This window comes from Petromyzon marinus, chromosome 1 (genome assembly GCF_048934315.1).
Source record: "Petromyzon marinus isolate PM22_M1 ecotype Great Lakes invasive population chromosome 1, UKy_Petmar_22M1.pri1.0, whole genome shotgun sequence".
NCBI lineage: Eukaryota > Metazoa > Chordata > Hyperoartia > Petromyzontiformes > Petromyzontidae > Petromyzon > Petromyzon marinus.
The window spans coordinates 5,095,122-5,114,757 of record NC_133667.1 but is presented as its reverse complement, the minus strand read 5'-3'; the positions used below and the strand labels follow the sequence as shown (position 1 = coordinate 5,114,757).

Here is a 19,636-nt window from a genome sequence, read left to right as displayed (position 1 = left end):
ACGTCATCGCCACTTAGTGGTGAATGGCGGTTGTTGTAAGTCGATGTGTGTGCATGGGTCCATGTCTGTGTGTAAGTCCATGTGTGTGTGTTTGTCTTAGTCGATGTGTGTGTGTGTGTAAGTACATATGTGTGCTTACGTCAATGGGTGTGTGAGTCCACGTATGTCTGTATGTGAGTCGCTATATGTGTCTGCGTCCATATGTGTGTGTAACTCCATGTGTGTGTATCTAAAGTGGATGTCGTGTGCGTGAGTCCATATGTGTGTGTGTGTGTGTGTAAGTCGTGCGGCAAAACAACCCCCTTCCTCGTCGCGGTGCCGGACGGGCAACGCTCTCGTGGACAGTGCCGTGGGGGGGAGGGCCAATTCCGATTGACCTTTCCTGTCATGGCGTCTGTGACCACCACAGTGGCTAAATGGGGGTACTGGACGGGTGCGAGGGGCTGGTAACCCGTCCACCTTCAATAAATTACCACTAAACCACGACTGAAATATCAAACTAATAAGCTTGTGCCGAAGGCACCGGGGGGACAGGCGTCTATGATGTCTCCTGGCCAAACCCCATTTGGCGGAGCCAGGAGATTGAATCTTTACCATCGGGGCTCCTCCAGAAACACTGAAAAGCCACTATGGATGGACATGTGGAATGTTCGAACGCTCACTGCAGACGTGACGATGTAATGATTGTAAATGTGATGTATTTATTGGTGAGTGGCGTGAACAAAAGTAAGGTCAAAGTGAGTGTGTGTGTGTGTGGCCTTCCAAGCCCGCCGATTGTGGTGAAGTGGCGGCCGCTTCAACTTTGCCCGAGATCCAGCCGCCTGCGTCACGACGACGACGAATCAAAGTCTCCGTCATCTTGTTGTGAGCTGGACCGGTACCGCCTGGATCTCTGTGGCATTCAGGAGGTCTGGTGGACCGGCTTTGACTCCTGCCACCATGAGGGGTGACCAGCCATCTACTCGGGGCAGGAGACTGCCAAACAACAGGGTGTGGCTCTTCTTCTGAACAAAATAATGGAGGGGGCGTGGGAGCGTGGCGGTGAGGTGTGGGAAGCTGTAAGCCCAAGGCTACTTTGGGCTCGCCTTCCCATTAACCGGAGGCGAAGAGTGGTGGTCGTTGTTACTTATGCCCCCACCAAAGACGAACATCCGTGGAGGGATGCAGGCAAAGCCGATAATTCAGATCCCTTCTATGACCTACTGTCAGGTGCTGGCTAAAGTGGCCCCTCAGGATAGAGTCATCTTGTTGGGTGACTTCAATTTCCGAGTTGGTCATGATGCTGGCACCTGGTCTGGAGTGATTGGAAGGCATGGGCCAGATCAGCTCAATAACAATGGTAGGAGGCTGCTAGATTTTTGTGCAGCCCATGGGCTTGTAATTACCAACACGCTTTTCCAGCATCGGTGCATCCAAACAACATCATGGATGCATGCCTGGTCCAAGCGAGAACATCCGCTGGACTGCATAATGACGGACCAGCGGATGCGAGCCCATGTTCTTGACACCAGGACCTACCGTGGAGGTGATCTGCCCTCTGATCATCGACTAGTCATCTGTAAGATGCGCCTGCTATTCTTCCACTCCGGTGGTGGGTGTACACCCAGGACCCCATTCCAACCTAAGGTGGCCTGATTTAATCTTGATTTGAAGCTTTCGTGACTGCAGGAATCCATACTCTTTGGTTCTTTCGGTAAAGTCACGTAGGTATAAAATGAAAGAAATCACGACGTTTCGGGCGCAACACAAGCGTCCGTCATCAGGTGGGAAAGCATGGCCTGCTGCTGATGCAGACTGTTTGAAAGGTTTGAAATGGGTGTAGCCCAAGGCTTATAAAAGAGTGACTAGGTATAGTGGTGTCAATGTGAGAAATGAGCATGTAACTGGGTACGGAAGTGGCTATGTTAATGTAAGAGATTAGCATGATGTTAATGTGAGGAATTAGCATGTAACTGGGCATGGTTGTGGCTATGTTAAAGTGAGAGAATAGCATGAAATAACAGCTGACATAGGCAGGTAGGATGTAAACATCACAGTTAGTGAAGACTTTACCTGGTTAATAACGTCCTTCCAATGATTGCTCAGTTTGTACCCATCATCTCGGTTGAAGTTGCGTCTGTGTTTATATATCTGGATGGCTTCATGAAGAGATACGTAGATGACACTTTTGTCATCCTGCCACATGGCCTGCCAGCACTGAACCAATTTCTCAACCACATCAATTCCGTACACCCGTCTATCAAATTCACCATGGAAGTAGAAAAGGATGGCAAGCTACCATACCTGGATGTTTTGATCGAGAAGAGACCTGATGGCTCGTTGGGACATTCTGTCTACAGGAAAGCCACCCACACGGATGCCTATCTAAAGCCTGATTCCCACCACCATCCAGCCCAGAAGAATTCCCTCATCGAAACACTACACAATAGGGCCCGTTGCATCTCCGACCAGCACCACCTAGCTAGTGTGTTGGAGCACGTACACCAAGCACTCAGGATGAACGGATACTCGGACCTTACAATCCCCAGCCATGGGGAGACAACCTTCTGAGGGAAAAAAAAGCATTTGATCCCCTGCCGATTTTGTAGGTTTGCCCACTGACGAAGAAATTATCAGTCAATAATTTTAATGGTAGGTTTATTTGAACAGTGAGAGACAGAATAACAAAAAAAAATCCAGAAAAACGCATGTCAAAAATTTTATAAATTGATTGGCAAAACATGACTTAGTACTTGTGGGCAACCCCCTTGTTGGCAATTACAGAGGTCAGAGGTTTCTTGTAGTTGGCCACCAGGTTTGCACACATCTCAGAAGGGATTTTGTCCCACTCCTCTTTGCAAATCTTCTCCAAGTCATTAAGGTTTCGAGGCTGACGTTTGGCAACTCGAACCTTCAGCTCCCTCCACAGATTTTCAATGGGATTAAGTTCCTGAGACTGGCTAGGCCACTCCAGGATCTTAATGTGCTTCTTCTTGAGCCACTCCTTTGTTGCCTTGGCCGTGTGTTTTGGGTCATTGTCATGCTGGAATACCCATCCACGACCCATTTTCAATGCCCTGGCTGAGGGAAGGAGGTTCTCACCCAAGATTTGATGGTACATGGCCCCATCCATCGTTCCTTTAATGTGATGAAGTTGTCCTGTCCCCTTAGCAGAAAAACACCCCAAAGCATAATGTTTCCACCTCCATGTTTGACGGTGGGGATGGTGTTCTTGTGGTCATAGGCAGCATTCCTCCTCCAAAAACGGCGAGTTGAGTTGATGCCAAAGAGCTCCATTTTGGTCTCATCTGACCACAACACTTTCACCCAGTTGTCCTCTGAATCATGCAGATGTTCATTGGCAAACTTCAGACGGGCATGTATATGTGCTTTCTTGAGCAGGGGGACCTTGCGGGCGATGCAGGATTTCAGTCCTTCACGGCGTAGTGTGTTACCAATTGTATTCTTGGTGACTATGGTCCCAGCTGCCTTGAGATCATTGACAAGATCCTCCCGTGTAGTTCTGGGCTGATTCCTCACCGTTCTCATGATCATTGCAACTCCACGAGGTGAGATCTTGCATGGAGCCCCAGGCCGAGGGAGATTGACAGTTATTTTGTGTTTCTTCCATTTGCGAATAATCGCACCAACTGTTGTCACCTTCTCACCAGGCTGCTTGGCAATGGTCTTGTAGCCCATTCCAGCCTTGTGTAGGTCTACAATCGTGTCCCTGACATCCTTGGAGAGCTCATTTGTCTTGTCCATGGTGGAGAGTTTGGAATCCGATTGATTGATTGCTTCTGTGGACCGGTGTCTTTTATACAGATAACAAGCTGAGATTAGGAGCACTTCCTTTAAGAGTGTGCTCCTAATCTCTGCTCGTTACCTGCATAAAAGACACCTGGGAGCCAGAAATCTTTCTGATTGAGAGGGAGTCAAATACTTATTTCCCTCATTAAGATGCAAATCAATTTATAACATTTTGGACATGCGTTTTTCTGGATTTTTTTGGTTGTTATTCTGTCTCTCACTGTTCAAATAAACCTACCATTAAAATTAATAGACTGATCATTTCTTTGCCAGTGGGCAAACGTACAAAATCAGCAGGGGATCAAATACTTTTTTCCCTCACTCTACATAGCAGGCGTTACCAAAAAGATTTCTAAAATCTTGAATAAACACAGGATCCAGGTTCGATTCAACACAATACACACAATCCGTGATTTAATCCCATCTGTAAAGGATGTGATTCCTGCCATGCTGTACCCTGGTGTTTACAAACTGAGTTGTGGTTGTGGAAGGAGTTACATTGGGGAAACGAAACGACATATCTCGGACCGCGTTCGTGAACACAAGGCAGATCTGAAACACGGTAGGACCAATACATTGGCCCTTGCCGATGTATTGTTTTAACGCTGTGGGCTCACGCGAAATTGATTTTTCCAAGACGGAGGTACTCTGCAAACCTACCGGCTACCTTCAGAGATTTGTTCATGAAGCCATCCAGATATATAAACACAGACACAACTTCAACCGAGATGATGGGTACAAACTGAGAAATCATTGGAAGGATGTTATTAAGCAGGTAAAGTCTTAACTAAATGTGATGTTTCCATCCTACCTGCCTATGTCAGCTGTTATTTCATGCTATTCTCTCACTTTAACATAGCCACTACCATGCCCAGTTACATGCTAATTCCTCACATTAACATCATGCTAATCTCTGACATTATCATAGCTACTTCCGTGCCGAATAATATGCTAATTTCTCACTTTAACAACATGCTAATCTCTCACATTATCATAGCTACTTCCATGCCTAGTTAAATGCTAATTTCTAACATTAACATCACTAAACCTAGCCACTCCTTTATAACCTTTGGGCTACACCCATTTAAAAACCTTTTAAACAGTCTGCATCAGCAGTAGGCCATGCATTCCCACCTGATGACGGACGCTTGTGTTGCGCCCGAAACGTCGTGATTTATTTTATGTTATACCTCCATGACTTTACTGAAAGAACCAAAGAGTAAGGTGGCCTGGTCTCAGCTGATAAAAGTTGCAAGCGAGAATTTCATCATCGCTTGCGGCTGGGGTTGGCATCATCCCCCACTCCTCCTGATGTCGAGGGTAAATGGGCAAGGTTTAAGACTGTGACTCATGCAGCTGCAATGGCTGCTTTGGGTACGTGGTCCAGACCTCCCCAGAGACTCTGGCTGACAGAGGAGGTGTTCAGGATGGTTGAGAAAAAGCGACAGGCCTACTCTAATCGTCTACAGCATCCCACGTCAGAGAATGAGAAGACTTACCGCACCCTTCGCTCGGAGGTTCGGAGAGCTGTGAGGCACTGCAAGGATGGGTGGTGGTCGTGGGTTGCTGAGAAAATGGAGTCTGCCCCAGTGGTCCGCAATCACAAATCTCTATTTAACTGCATCAAAAAGTAACCTGCAGCGCCACACCTATTGCCATCATTAGGGGAAAAAATGGTGATCCAATCTCCGACCCCCAGGAACAGATTTGCAGATTTGTGTGCATTTCTGTGAGGTCCTGGGGGAGGGGAAATCCCTCAGCCAGGAAAACATTGTGGCACAAAGTGGGGATGACCCTGCTGATGCTGCGGTGCCTCAAATATTGGAAGAAGTCACCCCCTGTGAGTGGCTGGCTGAGGTGCCATCTGTTGAGGAAGTACTGAAGGTGATCCAGAGTCTGAGACCAGGAAAGGCACCGGGCAGAGATGATGTCCCAAGCGAAATGCTGAGGGAGGGTGGCGTTTGTGCACAGAGTGCCCTACATGAAATCATAACAACAGTCTGGACCACTGGACAGGTTCTGCAGGATTGGAAGGATTCCCTGGTCGTCCCCCTCTTTAAGAAAGGGGATCGCACTGACTGTAACAACTATAGGGGCATCTCACTCGTCAGTGTGCCGGGAAAGGTCGTGGCAAGGATTATTAGACATCGCCTTGCTAGGCACGCTGGGGAGAGGCTTGCGGAACCCCAATGTGGTTTCAAGAAAGAGCGGTCTTGCACAGATGCCATATCTTCTGTCCGTTTGCCACAGCAGAGGTGTAGAAAATTCGAACAAGACCGACATCTCTGCTTTATTGACCTGGTCAAGGACTATGAAACCATCAGTTGGCCTGGGCTCTGGGTTGTTCTTCGTGCTTTCCGAGTCCCTGACCTGCTCATGATCATTAAGGACCTTCATGATGGTGAGCGGGCCCGGGTAAAACTACGTGGCCGGAAGTCAGAGACATTCCCTGTACAACTTGGGGTACAACAGGGATGCCCTCTGGCTCCCACATTATTTCACATCTATTTTGACCACGTAGTTCGTGAAGCCTTCAATAGCTGTACCAGTGGAATTTCCATTTGGTACAGATATAATGGGAACCTGATCGATACGCGGGTGCGGTGAAGGGATGGCTCCGTATTGGTCAACCACGTTACGTATGCCGATGATTTGGAAATTGCTGCTCACACAGAGGACGAGTTGGAGGTGCTGCTGCTGAACCTTTAGCTTGCCACTAAGAGGTGGGGCCTTGCCATCAGCCCCACCAAAACTAAGCACCTGCCTGGGTCTTTTGTACCATCGGACACTCCACCCCCAAAACTCCCAATTGGTGATGGGCCGGTTGTGGAGAGAGCGGAGAGTTTGCCATACCTGGCCAGTGTGCTTGTGACCGGCTCCTGTTTAACAGCAGAGGTCTCACTCCAAATCAGTCCAGCGGCATTGTCTTTTCATTGGTTGCGTAACGCTGTGTGCAAGCTACCTGGTCTTTCACTCCGCACGAAGTTTCAGGTCTTCTCAGCCACAGTCATTCCCTCCCTTCTACGCATGCGAAACGTGAACCCCCCTACTGGAACATCTTCACCGGTTCAAACATTTAGGCTGGCCTGCCTACGATACATCCTGGGTCTAACCACGCTGGATTGTGTGAGGAGCTCACAAATCCTCTAAAGATCTGGACAAAGTTCCATCAGGGAGCAGCTCTGGCAGGCAAGGCTGCGTTGGCTGGGCCATGTAGCCCGCATGCCCAGCAACTGCATGCCTAAACGGCTTTTGTTCGGCCAGATTGTGGGGGCTAAACGGGTGCAGCACGAGCTACAGAAGACATGGCGTAATGTGCTGCAGGAGGATGTGCAGCTGAGTGGACTTGGCGATGACTGGTACCAGTAGTCTCAAGATCGGCCTCTGTGGAGGAGGCTCGTGAAGGACGCTACTGTCCAGTTGGAGGCAGTCGTCCTCCACCAACAACGGGGGGCGGAGGAGCGACGCTTACAACAACGAGCGGAGCGCCAGGTGGCTAAAGCACAGCAAGTTGGCATAGTTGGGGGCACAGTTGGTGCATCAGCCATTCGTCTCAGTCAGTCGACCTGTCGCATCTGCCTTTGCCCCTGTCACCTCCTGCCAGCGGCCATTCGAGACTTCACGTGTCCTCAAGGCGCACATAGCCTGCCACAAGCGTCATGGTGACGTCAACGCCACTTAGTGCTGAATGGCGGTTCTTGTTGTTGTATAGTATTGTGTGATATTTTTTTACACTTTTCATTAGTTTTCTATCTGCATGACTTTACCGAAAGACACTATCAATGTACATTAATAATTCTAGATTTGAGGTTTTTGTGACTGCAAGGATCCATACTCTTTGTGTTTTTTTGGTAAAGTCACGTAGGTAAAAAATAAAATAAATTAATAAAAAATAAAACAACTAAATTAAATCACGACGTTTCGGAAGCAACACAATCCTCCGTCTCCAGGTGGAACACGCCACAGCAAAATAACTGTAGTGAATAAAGAGAGTCGTTTAGAGACAGGTGATTTTTGGAGTAAGTGAAGGGGGAGGAGCCAAGGAGTCGGGGGGGAGGGGGGGTGGGGGCAGGGTATTAGCTGATTAACAGATAAGATCAGGGTAAGTGTAAGAGAAATGTGAAGCAACCGGAGCAGACCGACCATTGGGATGTGGCTACTATAGAGGCTCCTGGGCATAATGCTCTTGGGGGGAGGGCTATTTCTCCTAACGTGGAGAAACAACCCCCTGAGACTCCCGTCAAAATCATTACGTTGCCATACATAGCAGGCGTTACCAAAAAGATTTCTAAAATCCTAAACAAACACAAGATCCAGGTCCGATTTAGTACAGTACACAATCCGTGATCTGATCCTATCCGTAAAGGATGTCATTCCTGTCTACAAACTGAGTTGCACCTGTGGTGATTGTTATATCGGGGAAACGAAACGACATATTTCTGACCGCATTCGTGAGTACAAGTCAGATTTAAAACACGGTAGGACGAATTCTTTGGCCGTAGCTGACCACTGTTATAACACTGCAGGTTCTCATGATATTGTGTTCTCCGATACCAAAGTACTCTGCAAGCCTCCTGGATACTATCAAAGATTTGTCCATGAAGCCATCTAGATACACAAACATAGACATAACTTAAACTGAGAAGATGGTTTCAAATTGAGCAATCATTGGAAGGATGTAATTAGCCAAGTTAAACTTTAGCTGCTTTATAGTTTTACAGTCATGTCCATATTGCCATTCTTTTACTCCTAGCTTTATACACTACCATCACTCAGAAATTTGACGTCCAGTGTTTTAATAGTGCCCACCCCTCCCCCCCCCCCCATAGCATTATGCGCAGGAGCATTATGCCCAGGAGCCTCTATAGTATCCGCATCCCAATGCTCAGTCCGCCCTGGCTGCTTCACATTTATCTTACACTTACCCTGATTTTATCTGTTAATCAGCTAATCCCCCGCCCCCACCCCCCCTCCCCCCCCCCCAACTCCTTGGCTCCTCCCCCTTCGGTTACCCCATATAATCACGTGTCTCTAAACAGCTCTTTATTCACTATAGTAATTTTGCTGTGCCGTGTTCCACCTGAAGACGGAGGCTTGTGTTGCTTCCAAAATGTCGTGATTTAATTTAGTTGTTTTCGTTTTTAATTAATTAATTTGTATTTTTACCTACGTGACTTTACCGAAAAAACCAAAGAGTATACATTAATAATGTTTGTGTTCAGACAAATAATTTTTGTATTCCATGCTTCTTTCACTCAACTATTGTACACAGAAACCTGGTATTTTATTCATCACCTTCAAAATATTCTAATTATTTCGTTTGTGTGCTCACAACTATTATTTGATTATTAACTTGCTCTGCATTATTTTTCTTTGGTGTCAAATCACCTTCATAGAAACCCATTTTTTCAATTATCACCTTGCTAATATTACAATCATAATGTTTGTGTGCGGACAAATAATATTTCTGTCCCTTGCTTCTTCCACTAAACTCATATACATAGACAGTGTGTGTAAGTCGATGTGTGTGTCTGTCTTCTTCGCCCGGGCAACGCCGGGTACTTACCACTAGTATATTTATATGAGTGGTCCCATGGCTTCTCGTACAGAAGGCCATGTCTGTGTCGAGGTTTGTACCATAAGGCCATGCGTGTACACAGGGCTGTGGTGCTCAGGCCATATGTGTACGCAGGGCTGTGTGCTCAGCCATCCATGTAAAGAGGGGCTGTGTGCTCAGGCCAATGCGTGTACACAGGGCTGTGTGCTCAGGCCATGTGTTTACACAGGGCTGTGTGCTCAGGCCATGTGTGTACACAGGACTGCGTGCTCAGGCCATGTGTGTACACAGGACTGCTCAGGCCATGTGTGTACACAGGACTGTGTGCTCAGGCCATTCGTGTACACAGGGCTGTGTGCTCAGGCCATGCGTGTACACAGGGCTGTGTGCTCAGGCCATGCGTGTACACAGGACTGCTCAGGCCATGTGTGTACACAGGGCTGTGTGCTCAGGCCATGTGTGTACACAGGGCCCTGCACACACAGGCTGCAGATGCACACGCTGCATGTAGAGGGTAGAGGCTCTTGTACGAACCTGTAGCCATGGCTCCACGTGCTCAGCTTGCGGCGTCGCCGTCAACGGTGAAACCGTTCCCTCCTTACAGCGCTGTGAAGATAGAGAGGGAGCTCAGTGAGGGAGGAACAGCTGTAGGAACAGAGAGGGAGCTCGGTGAGTGGGGGAACAGAGAGGGGGGACAGCTGTGGGAACAGACAAGGGGGATCAGTGAGGGAGGGGAAACAGTGAAGGGGAGCTCGGTGAGGGAGGGGGAGGAAGAGATGTGGAAAAACGTTCCCATCACGATGGTAATTTACGTCACGAGTTACTGGTCGAGTTACTGGCATCCTGAGTTTGGGAAGTTTCAAAGCATGTAATATCAGTAAATGACCGAAAATACTCAGTAACAGGAATGAATTTGGATCCCTTGGTACTAGCGGATAACTGGGATGTAGAGAACATAAAAAAGGGCAAAGGGAGTTGAACAGCAACAATTAAATCAATTTATTTTATACCTACGTGACTTTACCGAAAGAACCAAAGAGTCTAAATCATTTATGCGTTAAATAATGAAATAATTTGTGCCCAATGGCGGAATGACAAACATTAAGATACGCTTATTCACAATTTCAGTGAGCTGTGGATCACAATAAAATAAAACAAGTAGAGCCGTGGTGCAATGGTGTGCAGGCTGTGCTATGCACCTGGTAACCTGTGCTCGATTCCCAACCATGGCTAACTTCAGTGCTGAGTGATATCTAAATCAGTCCTGAACCTGCACACGTAACCAATCACAACTGATATAAATGGTGAAGTATGGTCAAACATTCCTCATGAACTACATGGCATGGGAAAGGCTTCATCCAGAAGTAGATTGAAAAAGGCCGTTAATTATTGTTTAATGAAATAAAGATGCAGAGGGTTTCGTGGGCGAAATGAGAGAACATCTAATGCAATAATCAGTGGGCCCATCACGACAACTTCATCTCCATGGAATTCACTTAGACAAGGCCAGCCCTGCCAGGGTTCGCCTCCACTGAGTCCCATCAGCAGGGTGTGGCCAATAAACAAACGCCATTGGGTAACCTGGTGGAGAGCCATCCACCATCACCACGGGGCTGCAGTGAAATGTAGCGAAGCAGCAGCTATGGCTGTGCTGTGCCCTGGCGAGTCGCAGGCGATGATGCGACTGAAGCAGTTAGCAGGTGCCTTGGGAATAGCAGGTGCCAATCCCATTTCCAGTTAATCATATCCTACAATCACTACCTGACCTCTTTACAATCAACTACAGACCATATAGGGAAGGACAAACGTCCAGTTTCAGTTTCATATATTTGGTATAGCCCTGTGAGCCATTCGGCTCTTGAATCAGGTGCAAACGCAACAAACAAAAACATGAACAAGAAAACATCTTAAAGTGACTATGCGCAAACAGAAAAATCCAGGAAAAAACAGCAAAATCTTCCAGAAAAAGTACAGTACACCAACGCTATGTGCAAAAATCCCAGTGGGATGCAAGTCAAACAACAACAACCACAAGACAACTTAGATTAAAACCTTCAGTCTAACTCCGTACTACAACAAACAAACATGGCCAAACCAAAAGACGTTTTCGAAATCACCAAAATAAAGCCATAAATGCAATGTAACAGTGATCATAGGAACTGTGACCAAAATTTCATAATAAACGACATAAACAACTTGTACCACCAAACCCTGTATCCATAGCTGGCTGCATGAGTCACTCCACAACAGCAGGAGCATCAGTAGGAGTATCAAAACATTTCAATGCACCTTTAAAGATCAGCACAAGATCTTACTTTGCAGCGGTCATCCGGAGCGATACATTTGATTTCAGGCCACTGAATAGCAGTGGCAGCTAGGGTTGTACAACTCCTCTAGAGCAGTTTTGATTGAAGATCTCGCAAGTAGTGATCCAAGTTGCAGTTTATTGCCGATAGCATTCAAGACCCTGGGGGCATCAATAGCAAAGGCCCTTCCTCCAGTATTTGTACGGCAATAAGGAATGTGAAGCTGGTAAATGAGTGAAGACCTTAGGTCACATTTGTTCTTCTAAACAGTGAGGAGATCCAGCAGGTAGTCTGCGGATTTTTTTTGTAAATACATCGAGAAGAAATAAGATCTGATGCACAAGTCGTCGATCATTAAGAGATGTTAATTTTGACCCAATTTAGAGATCACAGTGGTGGGTCCTATATGGGCAGTTCAATGCTAATCTTAAGGCCGAGTGATAAATTGAGTCAAGCTTCATCAGTACAGTACTGGGGGCTGATTTATATACGATGTCACAGTAATCAAGTAGAGGCAGTATGGTAGCTTTTATCAATTCCAAACGGAACATAGGGGGGAGCAGTGCTTGTGTCGATAGAGAAAACCAATTTTTGTCTTTTTACCAATATAATCAATGTGATCTTCAAAACTAAGTTTTGAATCAAGGATGACCCCAAGATACTTATAGATCTTGACTTGCTCTATTTGATAATTTTTTAAGGAATGTAATTGGGGAAAAATAACTTCCTACTTTAGTCCTGGTGAGAAGCATAGCACCTTGGTTTTGGAGGTATTCAGGACTAGTTGAAGAGCAACTAGCTGATGTTATCGTTTGTTGAAATCACCCTGGCGCTTAGCAATCACGTTATGCGGAGAGCAGCCAGCAGTAATCAGTATCGTGTCATCTGCAAAAAGATTTACCCTGGAATGATCCAGATCAGTGCCCAAGTCATTGAGATAAAGAGATTACAAGAGGGGGTCGAGGATGGAACCCTGTGGAACCCCATTTGTTATCTTAACACTGTTTGACCTCCACCATCTGTGAATACAGTTTGGGTGCGAGAAGAGAGGTACTTTTTTAACCATTATACTGCGTGTTTGGAGAAACGGAGGCAATTTAGTTTACTAAGCAGGGTGTTGTGGTCCACTGTATCAAAGGCTTTGGACAAGTCAAGAAAAAGACAGGCGCAGTACTGCTTATTATCAAGGCAACTGTAAATGTGATTCAGAGAGTCTAATGCAGCAGATGTGGTGCTGTATTTTTTTCAAAACCCAGATTGGTTTCGATGTAATAGATTGTTGTCGGACAGGAAACTGCTAATTTGGTAGTTCAATAATTTTTCAAAAATGTCATCAACGGGGACAAAATTGAGATAGGTCGGTAGTTATTGGGATCATCTTTAGGGCCCCCTTTGTGAAGTGGACAAACATAGGAATGTTTACATTCTAGAGGTACTGATGCTTCTTTGATGGACAGGTTGAAAATATGGGCTAGAGGTTTGTATATTAGGTGACCAACAGTTAGCAGAGCAAATATGGGAATACTATCTGCTCCGGTAGAGGAGGACCCTTTGAGTTACATAGGACAGTTGATTTCAGAACATTACTTTCGTGGATTTGTTGGAAACTAAATTCATTTAATGTTTGGACAGGGGTGTAGGAATTTGCATGAACAGGGCTGACTCGCAATACATTATCAAAAAGGTTACCAGAAAAATTAAGGTTAAAATTGTCAACTATTTTTTTGGCTCTAAAAATATTGTCCCCATTTCGGTTAAGCTCAACGGGCATATTATCTGTTTTGGATGCCTTTTCGATACATTTGATTGTTTTCTAGAAGATCCTGGCATTTCCATGTGATTCCAGGAGAGTGGAGGAAAAGTAGCCATTTTTTGCATGCCGTATTTTTTTACGCATCTATTCCTTAAAATCCTGTATTCTAGCCAGTCGTTGACCAAATTACTTTTCTGAGCACATGCCTAAGCCTTGTCCCTAGTTTTCATGAGCTTAGTAATCAAAGGATCAAAGCATGGTGGGCGGTTGCCTTTAGTTTTTAATCTAACCAACGGAGCATGTTTGTTAAGAATTTGGAGAAACGTGTACCTGAAGGTCTCCCAAGCCTTGGTCAGGTTGGGGATATCACAGACCTTGTCAATATCCGAGTGAAGCACATCATTAGTAAATGCTTGAGTGCTGAAGTGTCTCATGGAGTGCTTCTCAACCATTTTAGGGGGGCTTTGGGTCTGGCTGATAATCTCACCCAAAATATGAAGGAGTCATCAAGGTTATTACCCAGAACACCAGTCAGTGTGAAATTGTGAGGGGCATTTGTCAATAGGACGTCAAACAGAGATGACTGTCCCGGATTTTTTAGGTTGGGTTATTTATTAAAATAGGTTAAATTCATCTGCAAAATGTGTGGCCACGGCTGGCGGTTTTAGCCACTTCCATTTTAAATCACCCACTAAAACTATTTCACCTTTAGGGAGGCCCCCAAGAAGCTCTCTCAGTGCAGATGCAGCTTCAACATCCTTACCACTAGGCGGTCTATAGCAGGACACTACCAATATCTGTTGATTATTTGGGAGAGTTATTCTGAGAGCCAGACCTTCAAAGCAACATTTTTTTTAACAAGGAGTGAGCTGGTGAACATGCAATAGTATTACGAACATAGATGGCAATTCCACCTCCTTTAGACCCTCGGTCAAGCCGAAAAAAGGTTGTAGTTTTCAATCGTAATCTGCAAATCTTACTTCAGGAGTGAGAAATGTTTCTGTTAGGCATAAAATGTCCGGGTCCAGATTTGCCACTTCCAGTTTTAGTTGACTTAATTTAATCACGAGCCCTCTGATGTTGACATGAAGAACACCAACACCTTTTCTGCCAGAAAAATCTACAGAATTATACGAGTTTTTTTTACATTTGGGCCAGGATGAAGCTCAATACCTCCCAGAAATAAGAAGAGTAATAATAATAGTTTGCACAGGTATTTTCTGTGAAAGGATGAAGAGCGGCGAACCTTGGACGAATAGCAGCGATATTTTTAAGATGGCGATATTTTTAAGAGCAGAATGAAGTTTGGAAGTAGTGCTGGTGAAGTAATGGGACAGAGAAAGGGTTTAAAAGGATACAATGATGGAGTGTTGAAGTGTCTATAAGCTGTTTCCTTAACAGGTGTAGTGGCATATTGAGCAACAAGAATGGACAAGATGTAACGAGGGTAGCCGGTGGTAGAGTTGAGTGTGACACTAGATATGGCCGGGAGGGATATCAGTAGGGTAGATAGCAGGAGAATTGCCATCTTTAAAATATCAAGGGTACACAGAGTTTAACACACAAGCAAAAAAAAACACTTGTAGGCCGAGCGCGAGAAATGTATTGCCACACTCATCACACATGCACGGCTTCTCGCCCGTGTGCTTGAGTTTATGCAGATGAGCACCGCCCTCAATGTGACATCAGAGCAAGAGATCACTATTGATCATAGCATTGGAGGTGACGCGGAAGAGGGTGGAACGCTCATTGGCAGCCTTCAGCTTCTCGCTGCACTCGGGCGGCAGCTGAAGGGTTTCCAGGTCGTTGAGCAAGCGCTGGAGGGCGGCTCCATACTTGCCGATCAGGTCGTTGCATGTGCTCATATCCTCGAGCTTGGAGGACAGCGAGAGGAGCGTGGTCTGTAGTTCCGTCTTGTCGGCCTATGTGCCTGATTTCTCATCACCCGAGTCATATGCTTGCAGCACGCTTGTAGAGCCAGCCCTCCTTCACCACTGTCACCTCCGCCATGGCGTCGTAGTCCCTCTGCTGTGGCTCTCTTGGTCTGCTCAAGCACTCCGTCGCAGACTCTCCGTGCATTTCACACGAGCATGAGTGACGCTTCACTCCTCACCACCACAACCACAGCGGTCCGACGGGGGCCTGGGTGCTGCTTCCTGTGACTTCGGGAGACAAAGGCGGCTTGGCCTGGTGGTACCCACACACCTCCTCTGCCATGCCAGCCCCCATTTATGTTGCTCGGGAACAGCACTTTCCCCAAAAGTACGTTAAGGCTAAATGGGGGACGTCGTCTGAGCGTGTTTGTGTGTCAGTCAACCCGTGGCAACTGGGTCGTGCACATAGCCTGGCACAAGCGTCGTGGTGACATCACCGCCACTTAGTGGCGAATGGCGGTTGTTGTGTGTGGGTGTGTGTGAGTGTTGAGTTTAATATCTGCGCAGTTTTAAACGTCCCGGGAGGCCTGCCTACGACCCGTCCTGGGTGTCACCAGGCCGTCTCGTGTGAGCAGTTCACAGACCTACGTTGAACTTCTGTTTCTTCCCTGTGAGTTCGCGTTGCATTGTAGCCATGCCAGCTGCCCCGGGGAGCACCAGGACCGGTGCGCAGTTACAGGTAATCGAGCGGCGCCGCTGGTGTTGAGTTCCGACCACACTCACCGCGCCACAGCTGGTTGCTCCCTCACGGGTGAACGCTCCGTCAGGAATTTACCAAACATCTCCAGCAGGAACCTCGTTACACGAGTTGTGTCTCTTTGATTGTGTCTTGAATACGAGACAATCACCATAACACGTAACTACACCCCTAGACACACAACCATTGTATATTATTGAACGTATAACGTCCGTAGTGAAATCCACCCAATGACAACACTGTGGCGTGTCGCACTGCACGGAGCAAGCCCCTCAGAGTGTCTGCAGGCAGCGCGAGACGGGGTCCGGGTTGGGGATGACCCCGGCCTGAGCATCGTCAGCCCCGCAGTATCAGAGGCCGCGGTTCGATTCCTGCACTGCTCGCTCGTTTGTGTCAGGAACGACCGAATCACGCGGTCGGCTCTCGCGTGGACCTTGAAGACCCAGCCCTGACCCCATTCGAGAGAGAAAACTACTTCGTGTTGGCATCACAGCACTCCTGTGGGTATTACTGAGATCTCGTCTAAATCACCACACTTGTACAACAGCCCCTATACCCAACTACAGACACCCCCAGGTCTCTCTTACTAAAGAGAACAAGAGTCTCACTGGTTAAATAAAGGCCACAAGATCAACAATCGCGACACAGATGTTTTACTGAGTCGGCACTGTCAGCAGTTTTGACCACCTATGAGCTAGATCCCCGTGTTAATGAAAAATCTGAGAGACATCTCCCTGGTGATTTGTCCGATCGTTGGCGACGGAGAGAGAAGCGAGAGGACGAGGCGCGTTCTCTAGCACGGGAGTGAGCATGGAGCCCGGCCAGAGCGAGCCCGCCCCCCTGTGGCGCGGAGACGAAGCCACTCGCGACGCTGCTGCCGCTCTACACAGGCGCTGCTGCTGCTGCCGCTCTACACAGGCGCTGCTGCTGCCGCTCTACACAGGCGCTGCTGCTGCCGCTCTACACAGAGGCTGCTGCTGCTCTACACAGCAGCAGCAGCACCCAGCGAGGAGGGGCTGGAGACCGCCCTGGCTCGGGGTCACTTCACAAGAACCCCTTCCCTGTGTCTGCTGCTCGCACACCGCTGAGTCGCCGTGGTGGTGGTGGTGGCACAGATGGCAGTGAGCGCGCGGTGCTGGCACGAGAAGCACTGAGCAGTGGATAGGTGGGACTTGCACTTCCACGGGGTCCCAGTCAGGATCAGGGTTACATACTGTAGTGTGGTTCTACATTGAGTAAGGCGACTTAGAGATGAAGATACGGAGACGGGGTTAGACACACAGGGTGAGAGATGGCGTGATGGTCAGGGTTAGAGACAGATTTAGGGTAAGAGATGGCGTGATGGTCAGGGTTAGACAGAGTAAGGGTGAGAGATAGTTTGCTGGTCAGGGATAGAGACAGAGTTAGGGTGAGAGATGGTGTGATGGTCAGGGTTAGACAGAGTTAGGATGAGAAATGGCGTGATGGTCAGGGTTAGAGACAGATTTAGGGTGAGAGATGGTGTGATGGTCAGGGTTAGACAGAGTTAGGGTGAGAGATGGCGTGATGGTCAGGGATAGAGACAGAGTTAGGGTGAGAGATGGTGTGATGGTCAGGGTTAGAGACAGATTTAGGGTGAGAGATGGCGTGATGGTCAGGCTTAGACAGAGTTAGGGTGAGAAATGGCGTGATGGTCAGGGTTAGAGACAGAGTTAGGGTGAGAGATGGTGTGATGGTCAGGGTTAGAGACAGATTTAGGGTGAGAAATGGCGTGATGGTCAGGGTTAGACAGAGTTAGGGTGAGAGATAGTGTGATGGTCAGGGATAGAGACAGAGTTAGGGTGAGAGATGGTGTGATGGTCAGGGTTAGAGACAGAGTTAGGGTGAGAGATGGTGTGATGGTCAGGGTTAGACAGAGTTAGGGTGAGAGATGGCGTGATGGTCAGGGTTAGAGACAGAGTTAGGGTGAGAGATGGTGTGATGGTCAGGGTTAGAGACAGATTTAGGGTGAGAGATGGCGTGATGGTCAGGCTTAGACAGAGTTAGGGTGAGAAATGGCGTGATGGTCAGGGTTAGAGACAGAGTTAGGGTGAGAGATGGCGTGATGGTCAGGGTTAGACAGAGTTAGGGTGAGAGATGGCGTGATGGTCAGGGATAGAGACAGAGTTAGGGTGAGAGATGGTGTGATGGTCAGGGTTAGAGACAGATTTAGGGTGAGAGATGGCATGATGGTCAGGGTTAGACAGAGTTAGGATAAGAGATGGCGTGATGGTCAGGGTTAGAGACTGAGTTAGGGTGAGAGATGGCGTGATGGTCAGGGTTAGAGACAGAGTTAGGGTGAGAGATGGCGTGATGGTCAGGGTTAGAGACAGAGTTGGGGTTATACTGAGTTAGGGTTTGATACGAGTCAGGGTTGTGTGTACAGTAGTTTGAGCCACCAAACACAAACGTTTACATCTCCGGACACAGTATTAAACTTCCTTTAAACTATATATATTCTTAGCTCTTTCGGTAAAGTCACGTTGAAGGGAAACAATAAAATAATAAAATATATAAACAATAAATATATATTTTATTATTTTATTGTTTCCCTTCAACGTGACTTTACCGAAAGAGCTAAGAATATGAATTACTGCAGTCACGAAAGCTTTAAACCAAAAATTCCTTAAAACTAATCATGCACTGCCCCAGCTCGCCCTGCTCTCTGAGCCCTCCCGTCTCTCACCTGGCTTCAGTGTTGACTTCGACATCACCACGAGAATAACGAGCGCGTAATCACCGATATGAGGCTGTTATAGAGGTACTAGTTGTGAGAGAGAGGTACTAGTTGTGTGAGATGCATTACCTTCCCGATGTCAACGCTAAGATTGCGAGTGGAGCTCTTCCTGCCCCAACGATTCAGGCGCAGATCTCAAAAACGCGCAGCGCACAAGCGGCCACCGGGTTTGACGATTCGGTCAACCCCGACCTGGGACTACTCAGAGCTCTCTCACCTCTCTCAGCAGCAGTGGCGGCTCCTGCTGCTCCTGTCCCGGCCTCTGCAAGCGACGCAGCGATGAGCTCAGTGCGGGCGACTCTCTCCTGAGCTCTGGCTCGCTCTCCGCTTCTCGCCTCGCCTCCTCCTCACCAGCTCCTCACCGCTGAGTGAGCGTCTCTCGCCCAGTGATGCGGGGAGGTGCGAGTGGGGCTGGGAGTTTCCCTTCGCTTGGCTCCCTGCCAGGGGCTTTCCAGGCTGGGACGCGGGGCGGGGGCAGCACCCGGGCTGGCGACGCGCTCTGGTGGTGTTTTTGCGGTGAAGGCCATCATTGCCCAGCATTTTTTTTAATATAAGGGAGCGTTAATGGCCAATATGTTGGATGTGATAGTGTGTGGTGTATGGTGTGTTTGGTGTGAAGTGATGGGTGTGTTTACACTGTGTGGTACATGGTGTGTGTAGTGTGGTGTGATGATGGCTGTGTTTATACTGTGGTGTTATGGTGTGTGTAGTGTGGAGTGATGCTGGGTGTGTTTACACCGTGTGGTGTATGGTACATGGTGTGTGTAGTGTAGAGTGATGATGGCTATGTTAACACTGCACAGTGCATGATATTTTAGCAGCAGTTACATGTTTGTACAGAGATG

At 47.6% G+C, this 19,636-nt stretch overlaps 1 protein-coding gene across 2 annotated transcripts in view; it reads right to left on the bottom strand.

The window, feature by feature from the left end:
• LOC116940914 (uncharacterized) overlaps positions 1-19,254 on the bottom strand; it is a 260,064-nt gene extending 240,810 nt beyond the window's left edge. The window contains exons 1-2 of one of the 2 annotated variants that reach the window (XM_076056432.1): positions 19,009-19,254; positions 9,881-9,952 (exon numbers count right to left, since the gene is read on the bottom strand). In XM_076056432.1, the coding sequence (XP_075912547.1) occupies positions 9,881-9,890 (10 nt within the window). In that variant the 5' untranslated portion in view covers positions 9,891-9,952; positions 19,009-19,254. The remainder of the gene's footprint in view (positions 1-9,880; positions 9,953-19,008) is intronic. The other variant, XM_076056365.1, reaches the window with a different exon arrangement.
• Between the last annotated feature and the right edge of the window lie 382 nt (positions 19,255-19,636).